Source organism: Onthophagus taurus, chromosome 5 (assembly GCF_036711975.1).
Source record: "Onthophagus taurus isolate NC chromosome 5, IU_Otau_3.0, whole genome shotgun sequence".
In the NCBI taxonomy this organism is placed as follows: domain Eukaryota; kingdom Metazoa; phylum Arthropoda; class Insecta; order Coleoptera; family Scarabaeidae; genus Onthophagus; species Onthophagus taurus.
The window spans coordinates 3,564,526-3,586,922 of NC_091970.1; the positions used below are offsets into that span (position 1 = coordinate 3,564,526).

Consider the following 22,397-nt stretch of genomic DNA (forward strand, 5'->3'; position numbering starts at 1 on the left):
CTTTACATCTTTAAAATGCGTGTTTTTTTATTGATGATCTTAAATTGTTTTTAAAATGAATATTTATTTTGAATTTGTAGCGCCATCTCTTATTGACAGGTAACATTTTGTAATAAAAACGCAAAAATGGTTTAAATATTTTTTTTACTTACAATTTATTTTAAATACATCGACAAACTTAAACGTACGCGTGGACTTGACAGTTTTTATGTTTTAATTTCTGGCAGCAAAACCATAAGTCGCCGAATCGTTGGATTATTCGGTAAAAATAAAAAAATTAATCGCAACGATCCATTCGCCCCGTTTCTTTATGAATTCCACTCTTTTCTTTATCTTATTATTTTTTCATTCGATTAGTTAAAATATCAGGTCTTTTTCTTCGTTAAATTAATTTTATTTCTTTTTTGCAAACACGTCCTATAACAATTCTTTTTTTCGAAAATAAATGCAAATTTCTTTTTAATAAAGACGTGGATTTGCAAAAAAATCGGGATAAAGATAAAATACAAGCGCAAAAATATTCGAGTCTCATTCAACACATTTCATCAAAATTTTTAACTTACAAACTAAATACACAGTAGTAAACGAGCACGCACACTATATATCTCGAGAAAAATGTACAACATCTCGCATTGGGGGACAGAAAGAAAGAATAAAATGAATAAAAAATTATTTAAAATAAAAATTAACAAAATTGATTGTTTAAAAATTAATGAACACATTTATTTATCAAAAAAAAAAAAACTAACACCAGCCTCTATTTCGTTTTAGTCGGAATCAAAAATCGAATTAATTGAATTTTTCCCCAAGAATTTGTTCTACCATTTACTTTTAGTTAAAAACGTTCATTTGCATTCATTCGAGAATATAACTTATTTCCTCATCGTCGTGATCATCACTACAAACTGGCACTTAAAACTAAAATTATTTACAAAAATAAGTCTCTTCGAAAAATCGAAATTGGTGTGTTTATATTTTTTAATACGAATAATTCGCATTCTTCTCTTTATTTTCATTTAAACAATAACTATATTAATTTTCCTTTTCGAAACTACGATCTTATTAGTTTTTTATATCTCAAAATTTATCCTGACTCTTTCGGGTAAAGCTATTATTTTTATTTTCTTCATCGCGGAAGCAGTGCTCATTAATTATTGGTAAAAGTTAAGTTTACAACTCAACCAAAAAAAAAGCACGAATTTTTGTGGAAAATTCCACAATAATCCCCGATGTTGAGTTGTAAACCAAAAAAATTCCTTTTTTATACAGAGAAGACTTTAGATTATTTATTATAATATGTATATATGTACAGGAGACGACCAAAATTCTCTTTGAAATCATCTTTTCTTTTAATCGCATCATTTTCCATGCTGTAATACAACAAAGAGATCATGTGTACACACATTTAACTTTTTTCTTCTTTGTTTGCTTCCGTTTTCTTCCCGCACCAAAAGAAAGTCTATTTGTTATTCACATCTTCGCCCCCGATTCTCCCTCGTTGAAAAACAAAACAAAAAAATCCCTTCATTCATTCAAATAATAATTTTTTTCGAATCACTCGTCAATCACCGAGAGTCTTTAGGCTTAACGACAAAAACGAACAAAAAAATGAGAGAAAATAATAACCGGAGTTCGTGTTTCCTTTTTTTTGTGTGTCAACGATTATTTCTCCTCCTCTTCGATTTAGTACACTATCTGCGGTCTCTGTACAATAAATACGTTTGGAGTGCTTGCGGAAGCGTCAAACTAGTCACTTTTTCTTCTAAGTTTTGTTTACCCAAACGTTGCCGAATAATCCTTCTACATAAATCCATTAACGGTAATGGTTCAGCTAAAAATAAAAAAACATAACATTAAATGTCAAAAAATAAATTCATTTCACTTACGATCTAATCCGCCGATATATTTCATGGTAATCTCACAGTGTCCCCAAACCGCACTAACAATGGGATATAATTTTCGCCCTTTGAGGCCGCGAAAGGCGATGCCAAGATACTGGCCGTCAACGACAAAACTTAAGGTGCCCTCATCCATGTCTAAGACAACAAGGAATTTATCGGGAACAATAAACGTCTCATCCGGTTTTAATAAAGCGGGATACGTGACGCCGGCGTTGTTCTTCGAGTCGTGATATAATTTGTTACGGCCCAAATCCCAACCCCAAGACGTGTCCGTGCTGCCGACTAAACTCTGATAACCCACCGAATGTAGCGGGGCTTCTGCTGTCGCCACTCCGACCACCGCGTGTGTTCCTAAAAAGTAATTTCGAATTAATAAATTATTTTTTTTATGTAGTCGAAGTTAACATTGTAGTTCATTTTTTAATCAGTTTTTTAATTTTAGAGGTAACAAAAGTTTTTTGTAAGGGTTACACTTTTACTTAGTAAAAATCTTGTAGTAAATAAAACAATTCAATCAGCAGAAAAACTTACGAAAATGTTGTGACTAAAATAATTTTTTGTTTAAATGAATTTTAGAAGTTAAAAAGAGAATAACCTCAAAATCAGAATTTGACAGGTTATGAGTAAAACATTACTTTTCGATTAACTTTAATTAATAAAATTGAATTTTTTAGGTGTTAACATAAGAAAATTAGTTGTATAAAAAAATTACAATGAAGATAACCTCAAATATATAAAATTGACAAGTTATGAAATGAAATGCCGGTAAATAATGCCCTGTTTTATCGACATTGAACTGTCAAATATTTTGATTTCAAAATATACTTTCGTTACTTTCTATAAATGCAATAGATTTTTCTATTTTAATTTTTTTATTTAATACAAGATTTTTACTAACCAATAAAAGTGTAGCCCTTACAAAAAACTTTTGTTGCCTCTAAAATTATTTTTTTCGTTAAATTTAGATTTACCTCTTTGTCGTGTTGACCAACACACCTCCCACGCGTGTAAACCTTTCGTAAATCCAACTTTACCCCGAATGCAATCGGTGCTTTGGGCAACGGGATGTCTGTGGAAGGTTAATTTATCGTCCTCTTTCACGAAAATATTGAGGGAACGATCGTCGGCATTCCAACTGTGTTTGAGTTGAGTTTCGCGGAGCGCCGGGGGCATGTCGAGGAGCATGTCGAGCCTCTGCGGTCGGGCGAAGTCTTGCGCCAGTTCTCTCGGTATCACAGACTTAAAGGGAGCAGCCGCATCTCTATTAACGGCCTTCACGCCACCTACATAAATAAAACATTTTTTAGATGATTTTTCAAATTTATTAATGAAGAATCTCACCTGAGACCTTCTGACCCATGCTCATGCCACGGGCACGCCTCCGCCCAGTTTTGCAGGGCTCCACGGCAGCTTTGTACGCGCGCCTCACGTCGCAGGCCCTTCCACCGGCGTGTGGGCCGGTGGTTTGGTGGTTCTGACTTGTGTTGTGGTGGTGATGGGGGTGGTGATGGTGATGGCGGTGCGATTCCGCCCTTACTCCTGCTGCACCCCTAAACGCAATACTTTTATACCTACAACAATAAAAATGGTAAGGTTATGTTAAATTTTTGACGTAATTTTTTTAAAATTTATCTAAACCGAAATTCCCAGTATCACCACAGATTACATTCTCTTTATCCTGACGACGTTTCCTTTCTAACTTGATAGCATAAGTAGGTATTTCTGGGAACGTTTCGATTTCTACATATATTCATACAACGCACACACACTAAGAAAGAGAGAGTCTCGCGTGAGTGAATGACTCATTGTAGTTCCCTAATAACGAAACACAATCAAAAAAATCTACAAGAATTCGTATTTTTTAAGGAAATTAACCAGTTTGAAATAGCTGACATTGACAAGATCTGAAAATTGAACCAACCTCAAAAAAATTAATCTCTCAAAAATTTATTATTTTTATTAATTAATTTCTCTACTACTAATTGACATATATTAGTAGAAGATCATCGTTAAGTTAATTAATTGAAAAAATTAAAAAGAAGATAACCTCAAATATCTAAAATTAACAAGATGTGAAATAAAATGCCGGTAAACAATGAACTGCTTTATCGACGTTGGACTGTCAAAAATCATTATTAAAATATTTTCTCGTTAATTTCTAGAAATAAAATTGACTTTTTTATATATTAATATCAGAAAATTAGTTATTAAAGCAACAAAGACACAAGGATACTGAGTAAAGTATTTGTGAAGAAAATTTGTTTATTTCAAGAATTAAAAACGTAACCTCAAATATCTCAAATTGACAGAGTGTGAAATGGATGCCGGTAAGTAATGAACTGTCAAATATTTTTGTTAATTAAAAGTTTATTTTCTCGTTAATTTTAGTAAATAAAAATGATTTTAACGATATTAATGTAAGAAAAAGATAATGTATTATTAACCTAAAATATATTAAATTGGCAAGAATCACTTCTTTGGTATGGAAACGCTTTATCGACCCTGAACTGTCAAGTATTCTTATTTAAAAATGTACTTCCCCGTTAATTTCTATAAATACAACAATCTTTTTTGTTGTTAATATAAGGCAATTAGTAATCGAAGAACTAATGATGCAAGACAAAAAGAAATTGAATAATGTATAAAGAATTTAAGACAATTTGTTGAAGTAATTGACAGGGTGAGTAAAACATTATTTTTCGGTTATTTTTTATTAATAAAATTGATTTTTTAGGTATTAACATATGAAAATTAGTTAGAAAATGAGTGTATAAAAAAATTACTTTGTTTAAAAATTAAAAACTGACAAGTAGTGAAATGAAATGCCGGTAAATAATGAACTGCTTTATCGACATTGAACTGTCAAATATTCCGATTGAAAAATGTACTTCCTCGTTACTTTCTATAAATGCAATACACATTTGTTTAAATATTAGTTTAAGGTCCACTTTTACCACCTCTTGATAAATTTTACCGATAGATAAATTGGAGCTCTTAACCAATGAGAGCGCTTAAAACCGCTGTAACCATGGTAATTATCTATCGGATAAATTTATCAAGAGGTGGTAAAAGTGGGCCTAAGAAAATTAGCTATCGAAGAACTTATGATGGAATATAAAAGGACATTGAATAAAATATAAACAATTTAAGAAAATTAGTTTATTTCAGAAATTAAAACGAAGATAACTTAAATATCGGAAATTAACAACTGAAATATGCCGGTAAATAATGAACTACTTTATCGACCTTAAACTGTCAAAAATAACGCTAACTTAAACTTAATTAAAAAAAATTTGTTTAGATATTAATTTAAAAAATATTAGTTATCGAAGCACACCTAGTTGGAAGAGACATTGTGTAATGTACGCAGCCATGAACTTAACCTTGGTCGGAGCACGTTCAAGTGACGAAACGCAAAGTGAGAGGAACACCACCACTTCTTCTTCTTCTTCATTCAGCGGAACGTTACGTCACCGCCGCCGGTTGACTAACGTCGAAAACAACAAGAAAACCCCCACGCGTTTTCATCGCAACAACGGTTCCGGAAAAATCATCGACCGGAAAACGACAACGGCGCCCCCTGGTTTTCCAAAGTTACACAAAAAAGTAAAGGGGGCCCCGATGTCGGTGTGGAGGTAGAGTAGACCATATGGCGACTTTACCCGTCGTCTCAAGGTCTGTCCGCGTTCGTCCGCCAGGAGGATTTCACCCAAAGTACAATCAACTCTCGAACAAAAGCCCGAGCCCGAGGCTCTCAAGGCCAGACGCGAGGAGAGTCTTTTATCAGAAGACCCCCTCCAGAATTAAAAAAGGGGAAAATTGAGGTAACAGTAAACTTACTTTTTCCGAGCGATTTCCATAATGATGAACGTTATTTTTTTTGTTCTTTTTAGTGCGAAACGCGGCCAACACAATGAGGGAACGTATAGAAACCGCGAGGAACGCAACGGACCCCTTCGACCGTGTCTCGGAAACTACTAACGCACACCACGTGTCTCTCGACAAAAGAGACAAACGACGAGAACCTTTTTCCCCCACGCCGGGCTCTCTACATCAGCCAGTTGAGAAACTCAATGCCCGGTCTCCCGGCGGTTTCGTTCAACAAAACAGTCACAAGTTTGTCGTTTCTATAAACGGATATTAAAAAAATATTGATGCGACACAAAAAATTATTTTAATCACATTTTTGATTTGTCATTTTTCTTTTTTAGGTTTCCTCCCAACAAAAAAAGGGTCCTTACTCATGGTGTCTAGCCATATGTACGGCAAGGGCCTCCAGTTGGCGCTGCAAGTTGAGATTTCCGCACTCCCTACAGTAGCACATCTATTGGAAGGGGTCCCCACAACAATCACAGTTTACACAAACTTAATAAAAAAAAACTTAACAAGACGATTTTTCGTGAATTTAAATTATTTTAATGAATTTGCCGAGAGAACCGCACTGGACGACCGCCAGTCGCCGTCTGGTGGAAGGAAGACGGGTAACGGCCGTCGAGGGGGTACCCCGCGGACCCCTTTGCGAGACGTAGAGGGGAAGACCCATTTTCAGGGTCTTAGTACCTGGAGGTTCCAGGTAAGAAGACGGATGGTTGAGAACCGTCTGTTTGTCCTGCTATATTCAGGTAGAGAAAGATGGTAAAAAATATTAAGAAGGACGAGGAGGGGTTGGTTTGCTTCTTTACCTGGATAAAAACGGTGATGATGAGAAAATTTTCTAAAAAAATTAATATAAAGTATTTGAATGTCAATAATTTGAAACGTCAAAAATTTGAACTTATTGCCAACTTAAATCCCCTAAAATAATTAAAATAATTTTTTTAAAATCAAGGTTAATGTCAAAAATGTGAATTTATTACCAACTTAAATCCCATAAAAAATTATTTCCCCTAAAAAAATTAATATTCAATAATAAGTTTAGTCAGCTGAAAACAGCTGTTTTTATACTAGAGGGGTCTTTTCCAAGAACAGGTTTGTGCGTGCGTATTAGATAAGAAAGGGTTGGTAACTGTTCGTTGAACCTACGAGGACACGTGCGAGTGTTTATACGCGCGTGGAAAAGATATATACAACTACCAACACGAAATTCGTACGAAACATAAACAAAATTCTTTTTTCAATCTAAACTAAACTCCCACTTCTTCAATCTTTTCTAATCGTTTATAATAACAAAGAATGAATTAAATTATAATAAAAGTTGTCGTTTAATATTATTTGTTAAAAAAAATCTCTCCTAGTGACTTTCATAACTTAAAAATAGACTTAAAAGTTCAACAAGACCAAACCAAACCAGCTGTTTGGTTTTCGAGACTCCTCTCATTGTTTATTATGGCTTTTATACCTAAGTCTCCCATGGTGAGCCCAAAATAGCCGGCAAACTCACAAGAAAAAAGAGAGAAAGAACGAGCTTTAACGTTGCTGGTTGTATTTACGCCGAGTACGTGAGAATCCCCGACGATCCTCACTAACGCATTTTCGAAACCGGTTTGGGCTCCCTTTAAAAAAGGAAAAAAAGAATTAAAGGGAGGGAGTAAAATCGATCCCTCGTTTTATAAAAATTTCTCGATTGCAAATTTTCGGTGACGTAACGTTGGAAATCGAATCGACTCCGGTGCTTTACCGTTCTAACGAAACCGCCATCTCTTTCGCCCTTTCAAAATGGAGCTAGCCGCCGCGTTGCCGATGGATAACCTAAATATCGCAACGAAACGAGCGTTACGAAAGAGCCTTTCGAAACCGCCGCGGAACAACCAAGAGGGACCCCCTAAAAGGGGGACCTTTTAGAGTAGGAGGCGAGGAAAGTGCCCACTTTCCTTCTTTTCAAAACAAAAAAAAATACATTTCGAGAGTGTCGCACACCTTTCTCTCTTCGTATTTGTATTTTAGTTGTTATCGGTTACGTGATCACACAGCTGGTCGCTTTTAAAACCGGAAATTTCTTTTATTTAACCGTTTTTTTCTTTTTAAACAGTTCTAACAACATCCATTTTATTATTTATAATAAACTATATTAATTCGTTTTGCTCCTCACCGCTCGGGAATACAATTGATCTTTGTCGGCCTTCATTGTTCATTGTTAAAAGAGTTAATTGTGCGAACTCTCGTTGGAGCCGCGTTTAGCGTCGCGACGCCCCCTCGACGTCGCGTTATGAAACCGAAAGTTTCTAAAACAACTTAATAACCTTGAAAAAAAGAAATGATACAAGAAGCAAAATTGAAATCATTAAACGAGAAATGTTACGAAACGAAATGAAATGAAGAGAAGAGAAGAAACGCGTATTCAAAGTGGTTTTTAAGTCCGGGCGAAATGTTACGGTTGCAAGAGACCACAGTAACATTTGGCGAACAAAAACCATTGTTCGGCGTCGTCGCTTTAACGCCGGACGAACCAAACGGTAGGCGAAAGGTCAGGCGATAATAGGAAATTGCCGTAATTGATGGAAGACGGTCCCACAATGTTTCGGTGCCAAGGTGAGGCCGCCGTTTGTTGCCGACATCATAAGGTTGCGAAATTTTTTATTTTTCAAGTTTCAATAAGTAAAAAAAACAAAAAAAATTTTTTTTTCTACCTAGTTTCCATATTCCTTCGTTTATCCTTTTGTTGTACACCAACGGGGGTTGGCCCCCTATGATGATGATGTTGATGGTGATGTTGTTGATGAGAAGGCGGTGGTCGATGATGTCCGGGTCGGACGATGGCGACGGCGGCGCCGCCCCACAGTCCGACATACGCCGGCGTCGTCGCCGACACGACTACGCACTGTCTTTGCTGGTGTTGTTGTTGTTGATGGTGGTGGTGATGGCGTCGGGTGTGTCCCGGAACGACAACGGCGGATTTTGTGAGGCTCGACGACGACGACGTCGCCTCGTTGGCGCCGTTCAGCAGGTCGCGGACGCTCAGTACACCACCCGGCAGCCAGCAGACGAGGGGAGTCGTTATCATGACCGCGGGACGGGAGGCACTGAGCCTCCTCCTGTTGTTGAGGACGCGGCGGCGCCGGCGCCCCCCACGAAATCGTCGACGTCGGTCGTCGCGACGCCCGAACCGCCGCCGACCGCTATCGATCTTTCGCGAAAGAACCCAACCTCTAATTTCTTTAAAGCGACATCTACTCAGATAAAACACTACGAAAAAAAATTCTTAATCTTCTCATATTCCGCTTAGTAGTCAACGTGTTAAGAAAACTAATTATTTGATCTTAACACATAGTAAGTAGCCAATGTGTTAAAACCACATTCTCGTTTTCGTTGATAATCGTAAATAAATTAAATTTCGGAATCTTTGCAATCAGAATAATTAGGTATTGTTAAATAAGACGCGCGGCATAACCCGCAAATTTCAAGTTTTAATTTTATTTCTACTAACAATCGCCGTAAAACCCGTCAAAATTGCTTTCATTTGATACCAAACATGATATATTTAGGTTAAAAAATAAAAAAGTTAGGTTAGAACTGCCAAATGTCAAAATTAAATATAACGATTTTGATAAATATGGGAATGATCTTAATAAGATTCAAAATTGTTTTCATTTGATTCCAAACTTGATATATTTGGGTTAAAAAATAAAAAAGTTAGGTTAGAACTGTCAAATGTCAAAATTAAATATAACGATTTTTTTGATAAATATTGAAATGATATTTAAGAATCAGAAATGCTTTAATTTGATACCAAACATGATATATTTGGGTTAAAAATAAAAAAGTTAGGTTAGAAACTGTCAAATGTCAAAATTAAATATAACGATTTTTTGATAAATATTGGAATGATTTTAATAAGAATGAAAAATGCTTTAATTCAATACCAAACGTGATATATTAGGGTTAAAAATAAAAAAGTTAGGTTATAAACTGTCAAATGTCAAATAATCCCCATTTTGTTTTGCTAAAAATCAAGATATCTCAGTAACGGTTGGAGATGAATAAGTCGAGTTTGGGTTCATTTTAAAAGATTTTTAATTTTCTATCCGTTACTGTTAAAAAATGAACACCTTTGTAACTAAAAAAAATTTCTGATTTGATCCTTATTAAGAAACAAATACGATTTTATCTGACTAATCAAAAAATTTGGTCTCAACACTCGGCATTAATCGCGATTTTACCTTCAACGGTGTAGATTGTAGCGTGTCGGTCGCATGCGACCTTGTCTTTTATCTTTCAAAACCAATAGAAATTTCTTCTTAGATATACGAGTTTTTTTAGAAATGAATGATCTGGGTTTCATTAACTCCAATTGACACCATCCAAATCGTTAAAATGCAAAAATAATTTAAAAAAAATCAAGTTTTCGGCCTTGAAGGTCAAGTCAACATATCCAACATTCACACCTCTAGAAATCAAACAACACCGGGTCAAGTGCACGACGTTGTCCGACGTTTTTCCATGGACGTCACGTCGTCGTCCTGGTCGTTTCGCGATCAGCCTTGCGGAGAAACAAAGCTTCTCCTCTCTCGACGCGGTCGACGTTAACTTCGTTTCGTTTCCTTTTTCGTATTTTTAACGCCTGGCCGTCGGTGCGCCGAAGGACAAGCTCTTTTACGTCTCTTTACAACTCGCCGAAAAATCGATCGAAAAGCAATAATAAAAGCAAAAATATTTAAAAAATTTAAACAAATCCAACAAGATTCAACAAAAGAAGGTCGTCCCAATTAAAACCACCACACGATTTAATTCATAAAATGGTCGTTGACTTTTAGTCACTGACTTAGTAGTTGGGTTTACGTCAGAATTCTTCCGAGTGACGAGCGGCATTTTAAGTGACCAAATGAATCAATTCAAAGAAATATTCTTTTTTATTTTCATAAAAACAAATAAAATAAGGAAGAGTTGGAAAATTCCTAAAACGTACGTCTACAATTGAGTCGGAATATCGGGGATTCTGCGTACAACGTTAAATAGTATTGATCCCGGGGACACCCTGGGGACGTGGGTAAAAGGGGAACGAAGAGAAAAGGGACGTAAACGGCTACGTCATCGCGTTTGTTTAGGCCACTGAGTTTAATGAATATATCGAATATTATAAACGAAATAAATCGCAAGGATATCCACATTTTCCTGTGTCAACCGCAAAAAGTAAAGTAAACAAAGGTCGAAACCTTACAAGAATAACCACTTCCCAAGTATTAAGTTACCAATTTCTTTTGATACACCCGATACCTTCAATAATATACAGCGTAAAGTAAAAAGTAATGATACAAAATTTATTAAAAAGTATTTGATGATTTAAAAAAAATTGTAAGGATAAAAAAACCACCCCTGCGTTAAAACAGACACAAGGGTTCGTTTCATCGGGGTGACTGCCCCCGCCGCAGCCGGGAGGAATAAAGTATAGAGGGGGGACGAAAACTGTGTGTGTGTATTTGTATGTGATAGAGAGAGAGAATGAGTTTCGATAGCACGTGGTGCACCGGAAACGGCCTCTTACACCGTGAATACCAAGACGAGACTATTGACCTTAAAATAATAAAAAAAGACTAAAACAAAGCCCACCTAATACTTATAAGACTATACGGCGAAAATTTTAATAATTACAAATTCTTACCGTCGTCTTTGTGCCAGAAATCGCCGTGGACGTCTCCTTTTGCTTCGTACCGGCGTTTCCCCTCATTTTCGCTTCTTTTGCGCGCTTTCTACAACAAAAACAGAAAACAATAAAAATAGAAAATCTTAGATTTTTGATGAATAACACGAAAAAGAAATCTTACGTCCGAACTACCTGGATTTTTGAACAGATGTCCCCTATAACTACAAAAGAGAAATCGAAAGAACCAAGTTCTTCCTACCTGGAGTTACTCCACAAAAAAGAACAACAAAAAAATGAAATTGAAGAAAAGAATTTTATTTTAATGGTTAAAATGAAACTACTTTAGCTTCCGATCAATATCCCCGGATTTTTTTCTTTTCCAACAGAATTCCAACAGAGGGCGTACTAAGCACTTTGAAAAGAGACGATTTTCGAAATGATTTAAAAAACGAATTTTTAATCGGCGATTAATCGATACAAGTTCAATACCCACAGCCGCAACTAAAGACGTCGTCGTCGAGGAGAAACGAGTTGATTGAACGCACATTTCCCGGCGTAACCCTGGCGTTGGTCGTTACCATTTCGCTCTACAATTTGACCTTTGCCACCGGGCGGACAGATTTTTAAGTGAAAGGATACCCAGACACTCAAAAAAATCTCATTCTTAATTTATAAAAAACGAATTTGGAAGACGAAACGCGAAAATCATCACATTTCGACTTCCGGTGGCGAATTTAAACGTTAATTTTACGATTATCGTAATCTTCGTGGAGAATCCTTTAAAATGAACCCAAACATGACATACTATCCGAGATATTTTGATTTTGACATTTTTTAAATCCAAGATGGCGGAATATAAATTTTTCGTCAATATTGTTGTAAATAATTAAAAAACTCGAAAAATGAGTCCAAACTCGAAATATCTAAGTGTTATGATTTATGATTCCCGAGATATCGTAATTTTTATAAAATCAAACTGGCGGAAATCAAAACGCCATCTATGCATGTAATTATGAACTTTATAATAAATATAGAGTGTGATACATCAAATTAGGTTAAAATTTTCTGGTCTTTACAAAAATCTTATTCTTTTTGATGTACGTTAATAATTACAGCTATTTGGTTGTAACTTGGACATTAAGAACGATAAATTGAGCATAAAGAAACATTTTTGTATCAATTTTTATTACAAAGATAACATCGTATCAAAAGGTCTTTAAACAGTACACATTCAAAAACCAAAACTTTTTGGTTCGGTTCCAAATAAAGGCATATACGCAAAACCAGACGATCAGAAGAGAAGAACACCAGCCTGTCGAAGGCCAACGGCGCCGTCTAGATATTCCTTTTGCTGCTATTTCGGTCGGACAGAACGCGCGACGCTCCGGGGGTTGGAATGCGAAGGTTGAAGGGGGCCCCGCGAACGCTCCACATTTCGAAAAGAGGCGCCCCCTCCGAGAACCAACAACAACAACAACAACAAGAACACCGAGACGAAGAGACGTAAATGAACAAGAAGACGACGAAGAAGAGAAAGAATAAGAAGAGAAAGAGAAGAAGGAGAAAGGACGCGCGTCTCGACGGCCGGCGCAAGTTGAAGGTCGCCGTTCATTGTTGTTGGCCCCCCGGGAGAACTGGGAGGCCCGCGGGGCAGACCTCGAGAGGTCAATAGTACCGAGTCATTACACCAAAAAAAAATTATCCGTAAATAAAGGTTGTAAGTAATAAAAATAAAAAAAGAATTGGTTTAAAACGAATTAAAAAAAAGTTTGGAGTAGCGCCATCTGTGAGCACACGAAAGAGATTTAAGTCGGCATTGTAGAAAATCTAGTAACATAAAATAACCGACAGATGTCGCTTTGTATGGGGAATTTAAAAATAATTATAGAAAGTAAATTCAAATTTGCAACACAGATAGTTATAAATAGTTACGGATTTATCATAAAATACATCAACAAGTCGAGGTGGTTATATAAATAAAGTTAAATAAGAGAAATTGAGTATCGCGTTCTAACCTAGAATAGAAAGTATTTAAATACCTATTAAATTTATCGTTTCGTTTTGAACAACTCAATTACAATTTATCAACATTTTTATTTCGTCCTTGTTTTTGTGTCATTGAATTTTTTTATTGTAACTTTCGTTATCAAAACCGGTAGAACCTCGTATAAAAAAAATAACCTCCAAATATGTTTGGTACGTTTGTTGCATACGAAATCAAGAAAATAAATAAATAAAACAACGACAATGAGCGTCCGTCAGAATCACCACGATTCCATTCTACTTGTGAGCACCTTCATGAGCTCGCCGAGGCTTTCGTTCACCTTCTGGGACCCGTATACCTTGAAGATGTGATACAAAAATACGCAGAACTTGACACACATCTAGATTGGGTTGCTCAACGAGCAGTATTTTTTTAATCGACGCGACTTTCCATTCGAAAAAATACTTTTTCATGTTAATTTAAGACTTCTTTGTTCTTAATAACAAAAACGTCATTGACATTGAAAGTAACAAAGAAAATTTTCTTATCACACATATTCTTCTTAATATGTAAATGTCTTTTAAATTTAACTTAATCAAAATCGGCATGATTTTAAATCATCCTCCAAATGGTCTCAATTTGTTTTTAATTACTAAAACACCTAACTTCTCAGTAGTTGCGTTCCTTTTTCTTTTTTTGTCCATGATAACCTTCACTAGTTATAGTAATCATTACGAAATGCGGTCCCTGAAGGTTATGTTTAATTCCGAACAAGGAGGTAAAGATTTCAAAATAAGATTCCCACAATATTTTCTTTTATATTGAAGAAAAATAACCAGCCTGCTATCGTCAAATACAAATATTTTGATACCCTATCGGGTTGATAACATTTGCTTGTAAAGTTCAACCAAACGATAGCAGGAAACGTGCGCTCGAAAAATCGGTGCCGTTTCTAAAGGCGGAGAAATCTTGCGGAAGCGTTTACTTCCGCTCACTAAACGACTTGTCTCAAAAACCTTTAAGTACTCTCTAAAAAATTCTTCTTAAATAAATTACCTTTTCTTTCCAAATTTTCAATTATAACCTAAAAAATCAACGAAATTTAATAAACGAAAACAAAAGTGAAACAACCATGGCCGCCTAAACCCCCTTTTACAACAACCAACCCTTCATAACCACTATATCACCAAAAATAAACCGAAAAATCCAAACTTTCAAAGGAAAATCTTTACGAAAGACATTAAAATAACTTAACCGTAACAAATTAGATGTGTTAACTATCTAGAAATCGATCCGAAACGGCACGATTTTTTTTAATGAGTCCAACATACCTTTGGTATCCCGCGACGTCCGCTTCGCCAAGAAAACGTTAACACACAGCTGGAACACTATGAAAACACCACCCGGATCGTTTTTAGTCTCTGAAACGGCTAAATATCCGCGGAAATCCGTTCCCGGAGACCGTAAACACCGCGGATCGAGGCCGTTATTTTAGAACTGTCAAATGAGAAACGTCAAAAACGAATCTCGCACGGAATTTTATTCGAACGGATTTTTTCGGTTTCGTTTCGATCGAAAATCCTTTCTTCGGCCGTCGCGAGGTCAACTAATTGACTGAATGTTTATCATTGTTTACGGACTGTTGGCGGCTCGATTGGTTAGATTAGCACGGATACCAACCATTTAATTAATCGATTGAAGGGGGTCGGTAATTTATTTATTACAGTTTTTTAAAAATAATTTCTTATGATTAATTATAAATAATCACCGATTTATTAATAAATATATTTTAATCTTGGTAATAAATTAATTTAAACAACAAAGAAAATCTTAAATATAATTATTTAATAGCGCCATCTATCGGAAATTTTGTTGTCTCGAAATAATTTAACTTTAATTATTTATTTATGAGTTATTTTCGTTTTAATTCAATAAATAATCGTATTAGATATTTTTTTAACAATAATTAAATAATTAGGATGAGTACCCCAAAAAATAACAACAAATTCCCTAAATATGTCAAATCGCCAACCAGCATCTGTCACTCGGTTGACAAATCTTGCTTAGTGTTAAAAATTTCAACATTTTTTCCGAATTTAAGCGTTTCTTCAATTTGTCATAAGTGAAAATGGTACGTAATAATAATCATTAATCCTATTCCATTTAAAAAGTGATAAGTAAACGTTGAAAAACGGAGTTTTTAAAGTAGAGCATGTCACACCCACGTAAGATAAGGCAAGGAAAAAATGGTTTGTTTACAGGGCGAGCAACAGTTCGACTGCGCCCTGGATTTAATGCGCCGGCTGCCACCCCAGGAAATTGAGAAAAATCTTGGTGAGCTCATCGATCTCGTCCCCGAGCTGTGTGAAGATCTCCTAACCTCCGTAGACCAACCGTTAAAAATTGCTAAAGATAAAGAATCGGGGAAAGATTATCTTTTGTGCGATTATAATAGAGATGGGGATTCATATAGGTCGCCATGGTCAAATACTTATGATCCACCGTTAGAAGATGGATCAATGCCATCTGATAAATTAAGAAAATTAGAACTTGATGCAAATAATGCTTTCGATCAATACCGTGATATGTATTTTGAAGGTGGTGTCTCATCCGTTTATTTTTGGGATTTACCCCAAAGTGGTTTTGCGGGTGTTATTTTGATTAAAAAAACTGGTGATGGAAGTAAGAAAATTAAGGGTTGTTGGGACTCCATCCATGTCGTTGAAGTCCAAGAAAAAGGAAAAGGAAGAAATTCGAACTACAAAATGACTTCTACGGCTATGTTATGGCTCCAAACAAACAAACAAGGTTCGGGCACAATGAATTTAGGAGGAAGTTTAACTCGGCAGTATCAAATCGATGCTCCCGTTAATGATTTTAATCCTCACATTGCAAATATCGGTCGAATGGTTGAGGATATCGAGAACAAAATAAGAAATACGTTGAATGAAATTTATTTTAGTAAGACTAAGGATATTGTTAATAGTTTACGATCCGTACAACCTCTCACTGAGTCTAATAAACAACAAGCGCTTCAACAAGATTTAGCTCAAGCACTTCAACGTAGACATAATAAATCAGATAACTGATGCTTGCAGGTTTTCGAAATTGTCTGCGATGAATGAAACTGCCCCCCATCTAAAAAAAACAATTATGGATTGTAAAAATTAAAAAAAAATTAAAATGAAATTGGAATAACGAGAATTACGAGTATTATATCTTTTATATTTGTAAGAAATAATCTTTATGTATATTTATGCTTTTTATTTTCACAAATAAAGAACTTAATCCTTTTTTTTTCTATTTAAGATTTTGCATTTCTTTTTCATTTGTAAGTTTTGACTTAATTAACAAGGTTAATTGGCTATAATGTAAAGGCTATCGGTAGATTTATAGTGAGATTGGATTGTAATTAAGCTCAAAACGAAGAAATAAATAAATAAAGAACTTAAGGCATGTGTAAATTTAAGAAAATGAACAATCTTTTAATTTTGAAGTTTTAATGTAAATGAAAAGATCTAAATAAATAATTTTTGTATATAACAAAGCTCCTTTTATTTATTAACATATAAAATTAATTTATTTATAATTAATGGACATTAAATTTGACATAATACTTGACGTTTCTTCTGACACTTAAACGTCAATTTTGACGTTTTCACCAATAAATACATCAATTAATAAATTAAAAGATTTTTATTTCTCTTCGTTATTCCTATTAAAGTCTTGACATTAAAATTGTTGTCGTAGCACTTGTTGACCATAATAAAACTCTCTTGATTAGATAATGAAATATAATGATCCTCCTCCTATATATAGCAACTCTTTCAAATTGTTTTCTTTCCTGTTTAAGAATAAATTTTGCGCATGCTTACAAAACGTGCTGAGTACCCTACCTTAAATCCTTCAAATCTTATTCGTTGTCCGTCTTAACTTGGGTGGTCCAAACCAATTTCCTTCTCCTTTTATTTTCAGCACTCGTCCTCTTCGGAACACGCGGGTGGCCCCGCCGTCTCGCTTCAACGCTTTAATTCTTCAACAACCCATTTCACTTCGTTACCAAAGCAAAACAAACGGAAACTCTTCCTTGGAAAGTAAAGGCACAAGAAGTGAAGAGAAGAATGATTTTGATGTAGTTGTGGTACAACACGTGCGAGTTAATAAAAGATGAAAAAATTTTGGATAAGTTTTTGTGTTTTTTTTGTGTTAATAACCGGAATTTTTACATTGCGCATTAAAAGAAGGTTAAAAGTGAATCCCCACAATTTAGAATATTGTAAAAGACCAGCAAAGTGTGAAATTTTAAACGTAACGACTTGTTTAGGAACAAAACTACCTTATGGATTAACTTCTTTATCACACACCGGCTTAAACGGCGAAGAACAAGTTGTGGAACGATTAAATTTATTTAAAAATTCCATTTATTTACCGAGATGTTGGCCAATTATTCAACCGTTTCTTTGTGCGCATTTCGTACCAAAATGTGAAAACGATTTCGTTTATTTACCATCAAACGATATGTGCAAAAGCGCCGAAAAATTATGCTCAACATTCTACAATTTAACTGGTCTCGATTTCGATTGCGAAGATTCAAACTTATTTCCACACGATTGCAAAAATTACATCGTCGATTTAAACACAACAAAAGGAGTCTGCATCACACCTTTAATTAAAACAGATCAAGACGAATCTTTTTATTCAGGAATCGATGGTTGTGGGTTATCATGTAAAGATCCATTCTACACCCAAATCGAGCATAAACAAATCCACAAATTAATTGGATATTGCGTCTTTTTATGTTTATTTTTAACGTTGTTTACCGTTTGTACGTTTATAATCGATTGGAAAACAGCTAATAAATACCCAGCTTTAGCGGTTTTTTATATAAATATATGTTTTTTGGTGTCGTACAGCGGATGGATGATTCAATTTCTTGGTACGGAGACACGGGAAGATATTGTTTGCAAACGAGATGGAACTTTACGTAAATCTGAGCCTAGAGCCACAGAAAATTTATCTTGTGTCATTGTTTTCGTTATGGTTTATTATTTTTTAATCGCCGGAATGGTTTGGTTTGTTATTTTCACATATTGTTGGTACATGGGATCTTTGCAAGCTTTGGGGACCATCCAAGAACGAGTTGATAAGAAAAAGGCTTATTTTCATTTAGTTGCTTGGAGTTTACCCCTTATGTTAACCATCACAACGATGGCTTTAGGAGAAATCGATGGTGATTACACTTCCGGGATTTGCTTTGTTGGCTGTTTAAACTCAGCAGCTAGAGCTGGGATGTTATTAGCACCTTTAGGAGTTGCTATATCATTAGGTGGATATATTATAATAAGAGGTAATTTGTAAAAGATTAAATTAAAATTGAAAATCAATAAAAGTGAGGTTATGTTGGTAATTATAACCTCAAATTTAATAATAATAATTTATTTAATTACTTTTAGGATTAATTTTATTAATAAGGGTGAAAATAGAAAGCAGAGAGATAATTTCGGTTCATTCAAGTCGAAAAATTCGCTCGAATATAATGCGAATGGGAATCTTCGCTCTTCTCATGGTTCTTTTTACGATAATCACCTTCGTTTATTTCGCATACCGTACGACAAACATTGAATCATGGAACGAAAGTTTATATAAATACATTAAGTACTAAATAAAGTGATAAGTAATTTTCTTCGTAATAAACCTCAATTTTTAGATGCAAAATTCAAACTCCGATTGAAGACCACAACTGCAAATTAGATTCCCGCCCCAGTTTGGCAATGCTTCAATTACAATTAATAGCGGTTTTTGGGAGTGGGATAGCGATGGCCTCTTGGACGTGGTGTGCTGCAACGGTGCATTCTTGGACCCGATACATCCGAAGGTAAAACTTCAATTAAAAGAACCAAAACGTTGATTAAAATCTTTATTTAAATAGCTCATGTCTTTTTAGAAAATTTAATTGTGAATTAGAAGAACCGATGAAGTTACAAAAGCACAAAATAATCGCCTTAGCTTTTGCTAAGCGAGAGAAATTCAAACAAGATGGGCGAATATCAATTGAGCGCCAAAACAGTGATCCTGTTGGGTTAAATTTTGAATTAAACAGCGAAGTTAGTACTACGTGGGCTAAAAATCTTCCGAGATTAGTGACACGACGTGGGGCAGTCCCAAACGACGTGATTTATTCTTATACCAGTAGCAATCAATCGATTGATTCTGAGATGAGTTTCAGTGTACGTCACGTCAGCATAGAATCTCGTAGAAACTCAACTGATAGTCAAGTTTCAGTTAAAATAGCCGAATTAAAAGCTACGAGAAAAGCTAAAGGTCGCATGCATAGATATACAAGACATAAACCGAAGACATCCAGAGAAATTGGAAGGAAGTTATCGAAAACCTCAAGTTCTAGTAAAATGAAAATTTTCCAACCAAACATGGGGAGAAGAACCGCAATTTCCGGTTTAGACGGCCAACACATAAACGATTTATTATCAAACGGAAAACTCGTTATTCCATATAACCTCAACATTGACTCTTTGAGTGAAGACGAAAACGTATCAGTTTCGATCTCAGAGAGTCGTTTTAACATGGTCTTAAGTAACAATTTAGACTTAAACGATCACTTAGCGATGAAATCTTTAAGGCAAGGTTTAAAAATTGAAGAATTAAAAACCACCTCTGATGACAGTGAGTGTTCGAAAAAAGATTACGACCAAGAAAAACGCGAATCTCGCGGAAGCAAACGATCTAAATACTCGAAACGATCAAAAATTCAATATTCAAGCGATTCCGATGACGATTCTGATAATAATCGGCGATCAGAAAGCTCTTCGTGTCCCGAATTAAAGCAGTTGGTGCAAAGTTCTTTGAATTCCGGGGCATCGATGGGCTGTTCGGAGAAAAATCGCGGAAGTAAGCAATCGAAACGATCGATTGATGTCGCAGTACAAGCTAACGCCAAAGAAATTATGACTCAAACGGCTGCTTATGAGCTTCCGTTGAAATCGGACGAGAAAAAACATAAAACGAAACAGGCTAAAATGAAGGAGAATAAATATAAAAAGGAGGGGAGGAGCAATGAGAAGGTTTTATTTGAGAAAATTCGAAGATCTAAAGAGAAATATAAAGATTATGGAAGTGAAAATGAAAAGGTTATGTTGAATGTTTAATTTTTTAAGGTTATAAATGACTGAATGTAATTTGTAGGTTAAGAAATTTATTAATTTTGTTATTTATGTTAATTTAGGAAACACTAAATTAAAATATAAAGCATAAAATGAATTACAAGTTAATTTAAGTTCATGTTAAAGTCCCGTAAAGTAGTTTCAATAAAAACTCGAAAAGTGTTCACTCGTGCATACATATCTGTACGAGAATTACAAGGTCTTATGTATCTTGCTAAAATACCAATTACTTGATCTCCTAGTACTAGCGGACTTCCCATATCACCCATACATCCAGTTGGTACATTAGTTCCTGGAGCCGGTGCCGCAGAACAAATTATATAATTACTTTGAGCCGGTGCGAAATCAGTGCAAGCTATAAAGCATGAATTTGTTATAATAACAAGTATGTGATGATTTTTTTTCTTACTATTAGTGAAAGTTATATTAGCCGCTTGTAATCTTTCGGATAATCCAGGTGAAGTAGCATTAGTGGCACCCCATCCGGTTAAAATGGCCACAGAAGGATTTGGTAATGCTGTTTGTCCCCAATTTGCTGGGGGTACTCGTATTAATGATACATTCTCGCTTGGAATGATTAAAGGTGTCCGTAAAATTAAAACGGCAATATTATGCAGTTGATTGATCCTAAAATTAAATTCGTTTTAGAAATTAACCTCACTTTTTCCTCATCTCGGAACAACATAACTTCACTTTCTTTAACTAAATAATTTAGAATAAAAATAGAATTTTCCTTAAAATAACTAAAGTAAAATTTGTAATTAAATAATTACTTAATTAGAATTATAAAAATATTTTTATTTGAAATTAAAAAATTAATCAAAATAATTTAAGTGCGCCATCTTTTGAAACAAGTTCGAACTAATTTGAGGTATTAACTTACGGATTTGTTTCAAAAATCCTATAAGTTTGCACATTAATTGTTTGACCAAGCGTTAAAGGTTCGTTTAAATTCAAAATACCAGCTCGAACCCTATAAATAGCGTTAAAATTCGCAACACAAGATGCGGCTGTTAGAATAGCTCGATTTGCAATGATGGCTCCTCCGCAAACGTGTTGCCAAAACCCATTCATTCCACGTTCTATTGAGACCGTGTGTCCAAAATATGATCCATTATATACATTTTGACCGTTTATAATCCTTTGAGAACTTTCAGATACAATTGTAAACGCAGAAATTACTTGGAGGGCGAGAAAAATTGTCGCAATTACGCGGAAACACTTCATTCTTTTTTAGTTTATGACTTTAATATAATAACTAAAAATTTTTTAGATCGGGTTGTATTTATAAGGAATACTTTAAGCTTGGATGATTTTCCGATTAAGATTGGAGATTCCACCTTTTTTTCGGGGTTTTAGATATTTAGATAAATTCGTATCTTTAAGCCCTTTCATGGAAACATTTAAGGTTGTTTTCTTGTTTTTGTATGGTTTTATAATCTTCATATACATTTTTACAATTAAATTTGATGATTCTTGAACAATTCTTTAAAATTATTGAACTTCAAAATGACGTTTTTGAAACGTCAAATAATTTTTTTGTAACCAACTTAAATTTATTAACATAGATTTCCTTTTAATTTTAATTAAATTGCGATATTAAACTTAATTGCATTTTTAAATTGCAACAATTAATTTAATTTAAATTAAAAAAATTTAAATAATTTCTAAGATACGATTTTTTAAATTTATTTGTAAGTTTTAACTTTGTACAAAAGATGGCGGGTTATAAAGCAATTAAAAATTTAATGTTAAATAATTAAATTTAATTTAATTATAAATTAATAAAATAAATTTAATTATAAATCGATGAAAAA

General features: G+C 34.6%; 4 protein-coding genes and 1 long non-coding RNA gene across 9 annotated transcripts; 3 read left to right on the forward strand and 2 right to left on the reverse strand.

The window, feature by feature from the left end:
• Positions 1-127: 127 nt before the first annotated feature.
• On the reverse strand, positions 128-15,021 carry LOC111426740 (splA/ryanodine receptor domain and SOCS box containing gustavus). 4 transcript variants are annotated; one of them, XM_023061415.2, is made up of 6 exons: positions 14,734-15,021; positions 11,437-11,524; positions 3,243-3,472; positions 2,873-3,184; positions 1,887-2,252; positions 128-1,831 (listed from the first exon to the last, which is right to left on the reverse strand). In XM_023061415.2, the coding sequence occupies exons 3-6, from the start codon at positions 3,265-3,267 to the stop codon at positions 1,692-1,694; spliced, it is 843 nt and encodes a 280-aa protein (XP_022917183.1). In that variant the 5' UTR covers positions 3,268-3,472; positions 11,437-11,524; positions 14,734-15,021; the 3' UTR covers positions 128-1,691. The 4 variants fall into 4 exon arrangements, with proteins under 4 accessions (XP_022917183.1, XP_022917180.1, XP_022917181.1 ...); XM_023061412.2 differs by lacking the exons at positions 11,437-11,524; positions 14,734-15,021 and adding an exon at positions 8,468-8,832; XM_023061413.2 differs by lacking the exons at positions 11,437-11,524; positions 14,734-15,021 and adding an exon at positions 6,143-7,161.
• LOC139429775 (uncharacterized) lies at positions 4,042-5,108 on the forward strand. The gene is made up of 4 exons (XR_011640359.1): positions 4,042-4,228; positions 4,290-4,581; positions 4,636-4,843; positions 4,984-5,108. It is a non-coding gene; the product is annotated as an uncharacterized lncRNA (long non-coding RNA).
• Positions 15,022-15,422: 401 nt separating the features above from the next.
• On the forward strand, positions 15,423-16,695 carry LOC111426527 (F-actin-capping protein subunit beta). The gene is made up of 2 exons (XM_023061079.2): positions 15,423-15,533; positions 15,664-16,695. The coding sequence occupies exons 1-2, from the start codon at positions 15,531-15,533 to the stop codon at positions 16,489-16,491; spliced, it is 831 nt and encodes a 276-aa protein (XP_022916847.1). The 5' UTR covers positions 15,423-15,530; the 3' UTR covers positions 16,492-16,695.
• Positions 16,696-17,569: 874 nt separating this feature from the next.
• On the forward strand, positions 17,570-20,677 carry LOC111426623 (smoothened, frizzled class receptor). Of its 2 annotated transcripts, none has more exons than XM_023061233.2 (4): positions 17,570-18,749; positions 18,856-19,057; positions 19,110-19,277; positions 19,332-20,677. In XM_023061233.2, exons 1-4 carry the CDS (start codon positions 17,570-17,572, stop codon positions 20,563-20,565), a joined length of 2,784 nt encoding a protein of 927 aa, XP_022917001.2. In that variant the 3' UTR covers positions 20,566-20,677. The 2 variants fall into 2 exon arrangements, with proteins under 2 accessions (XP_022917001.2, XP_022917002.2); XM_023061234.2 differs by having other exon boundaries at positions 19,347-20,677.
• Positions 20,596-22,095, reverse strand: LOC111426624 (chymotrypsin-like elastase family member 2A). Its single transcript, XM_023061235.2, has 3 exons — positions 21,464-22,095; positions 20,990-21,207; positions 20,596-20,935 (listed from the first exon to the last, which is right to left on the reverse strand). Exons 1-3 carry the CDS (start codon positions 21,805-21,807, stop codon positions 20,685-20,687), a joined length of 813 nt encoding a protein of 270 aa, XP_022917003.1. The 5' UTR covers positions 21,808-22,095; the 3' UTR covers positions 20,596-20,684.
• Between the last annotated feature and the right edge of the window lie 302 nt (positions 22,096-22,397).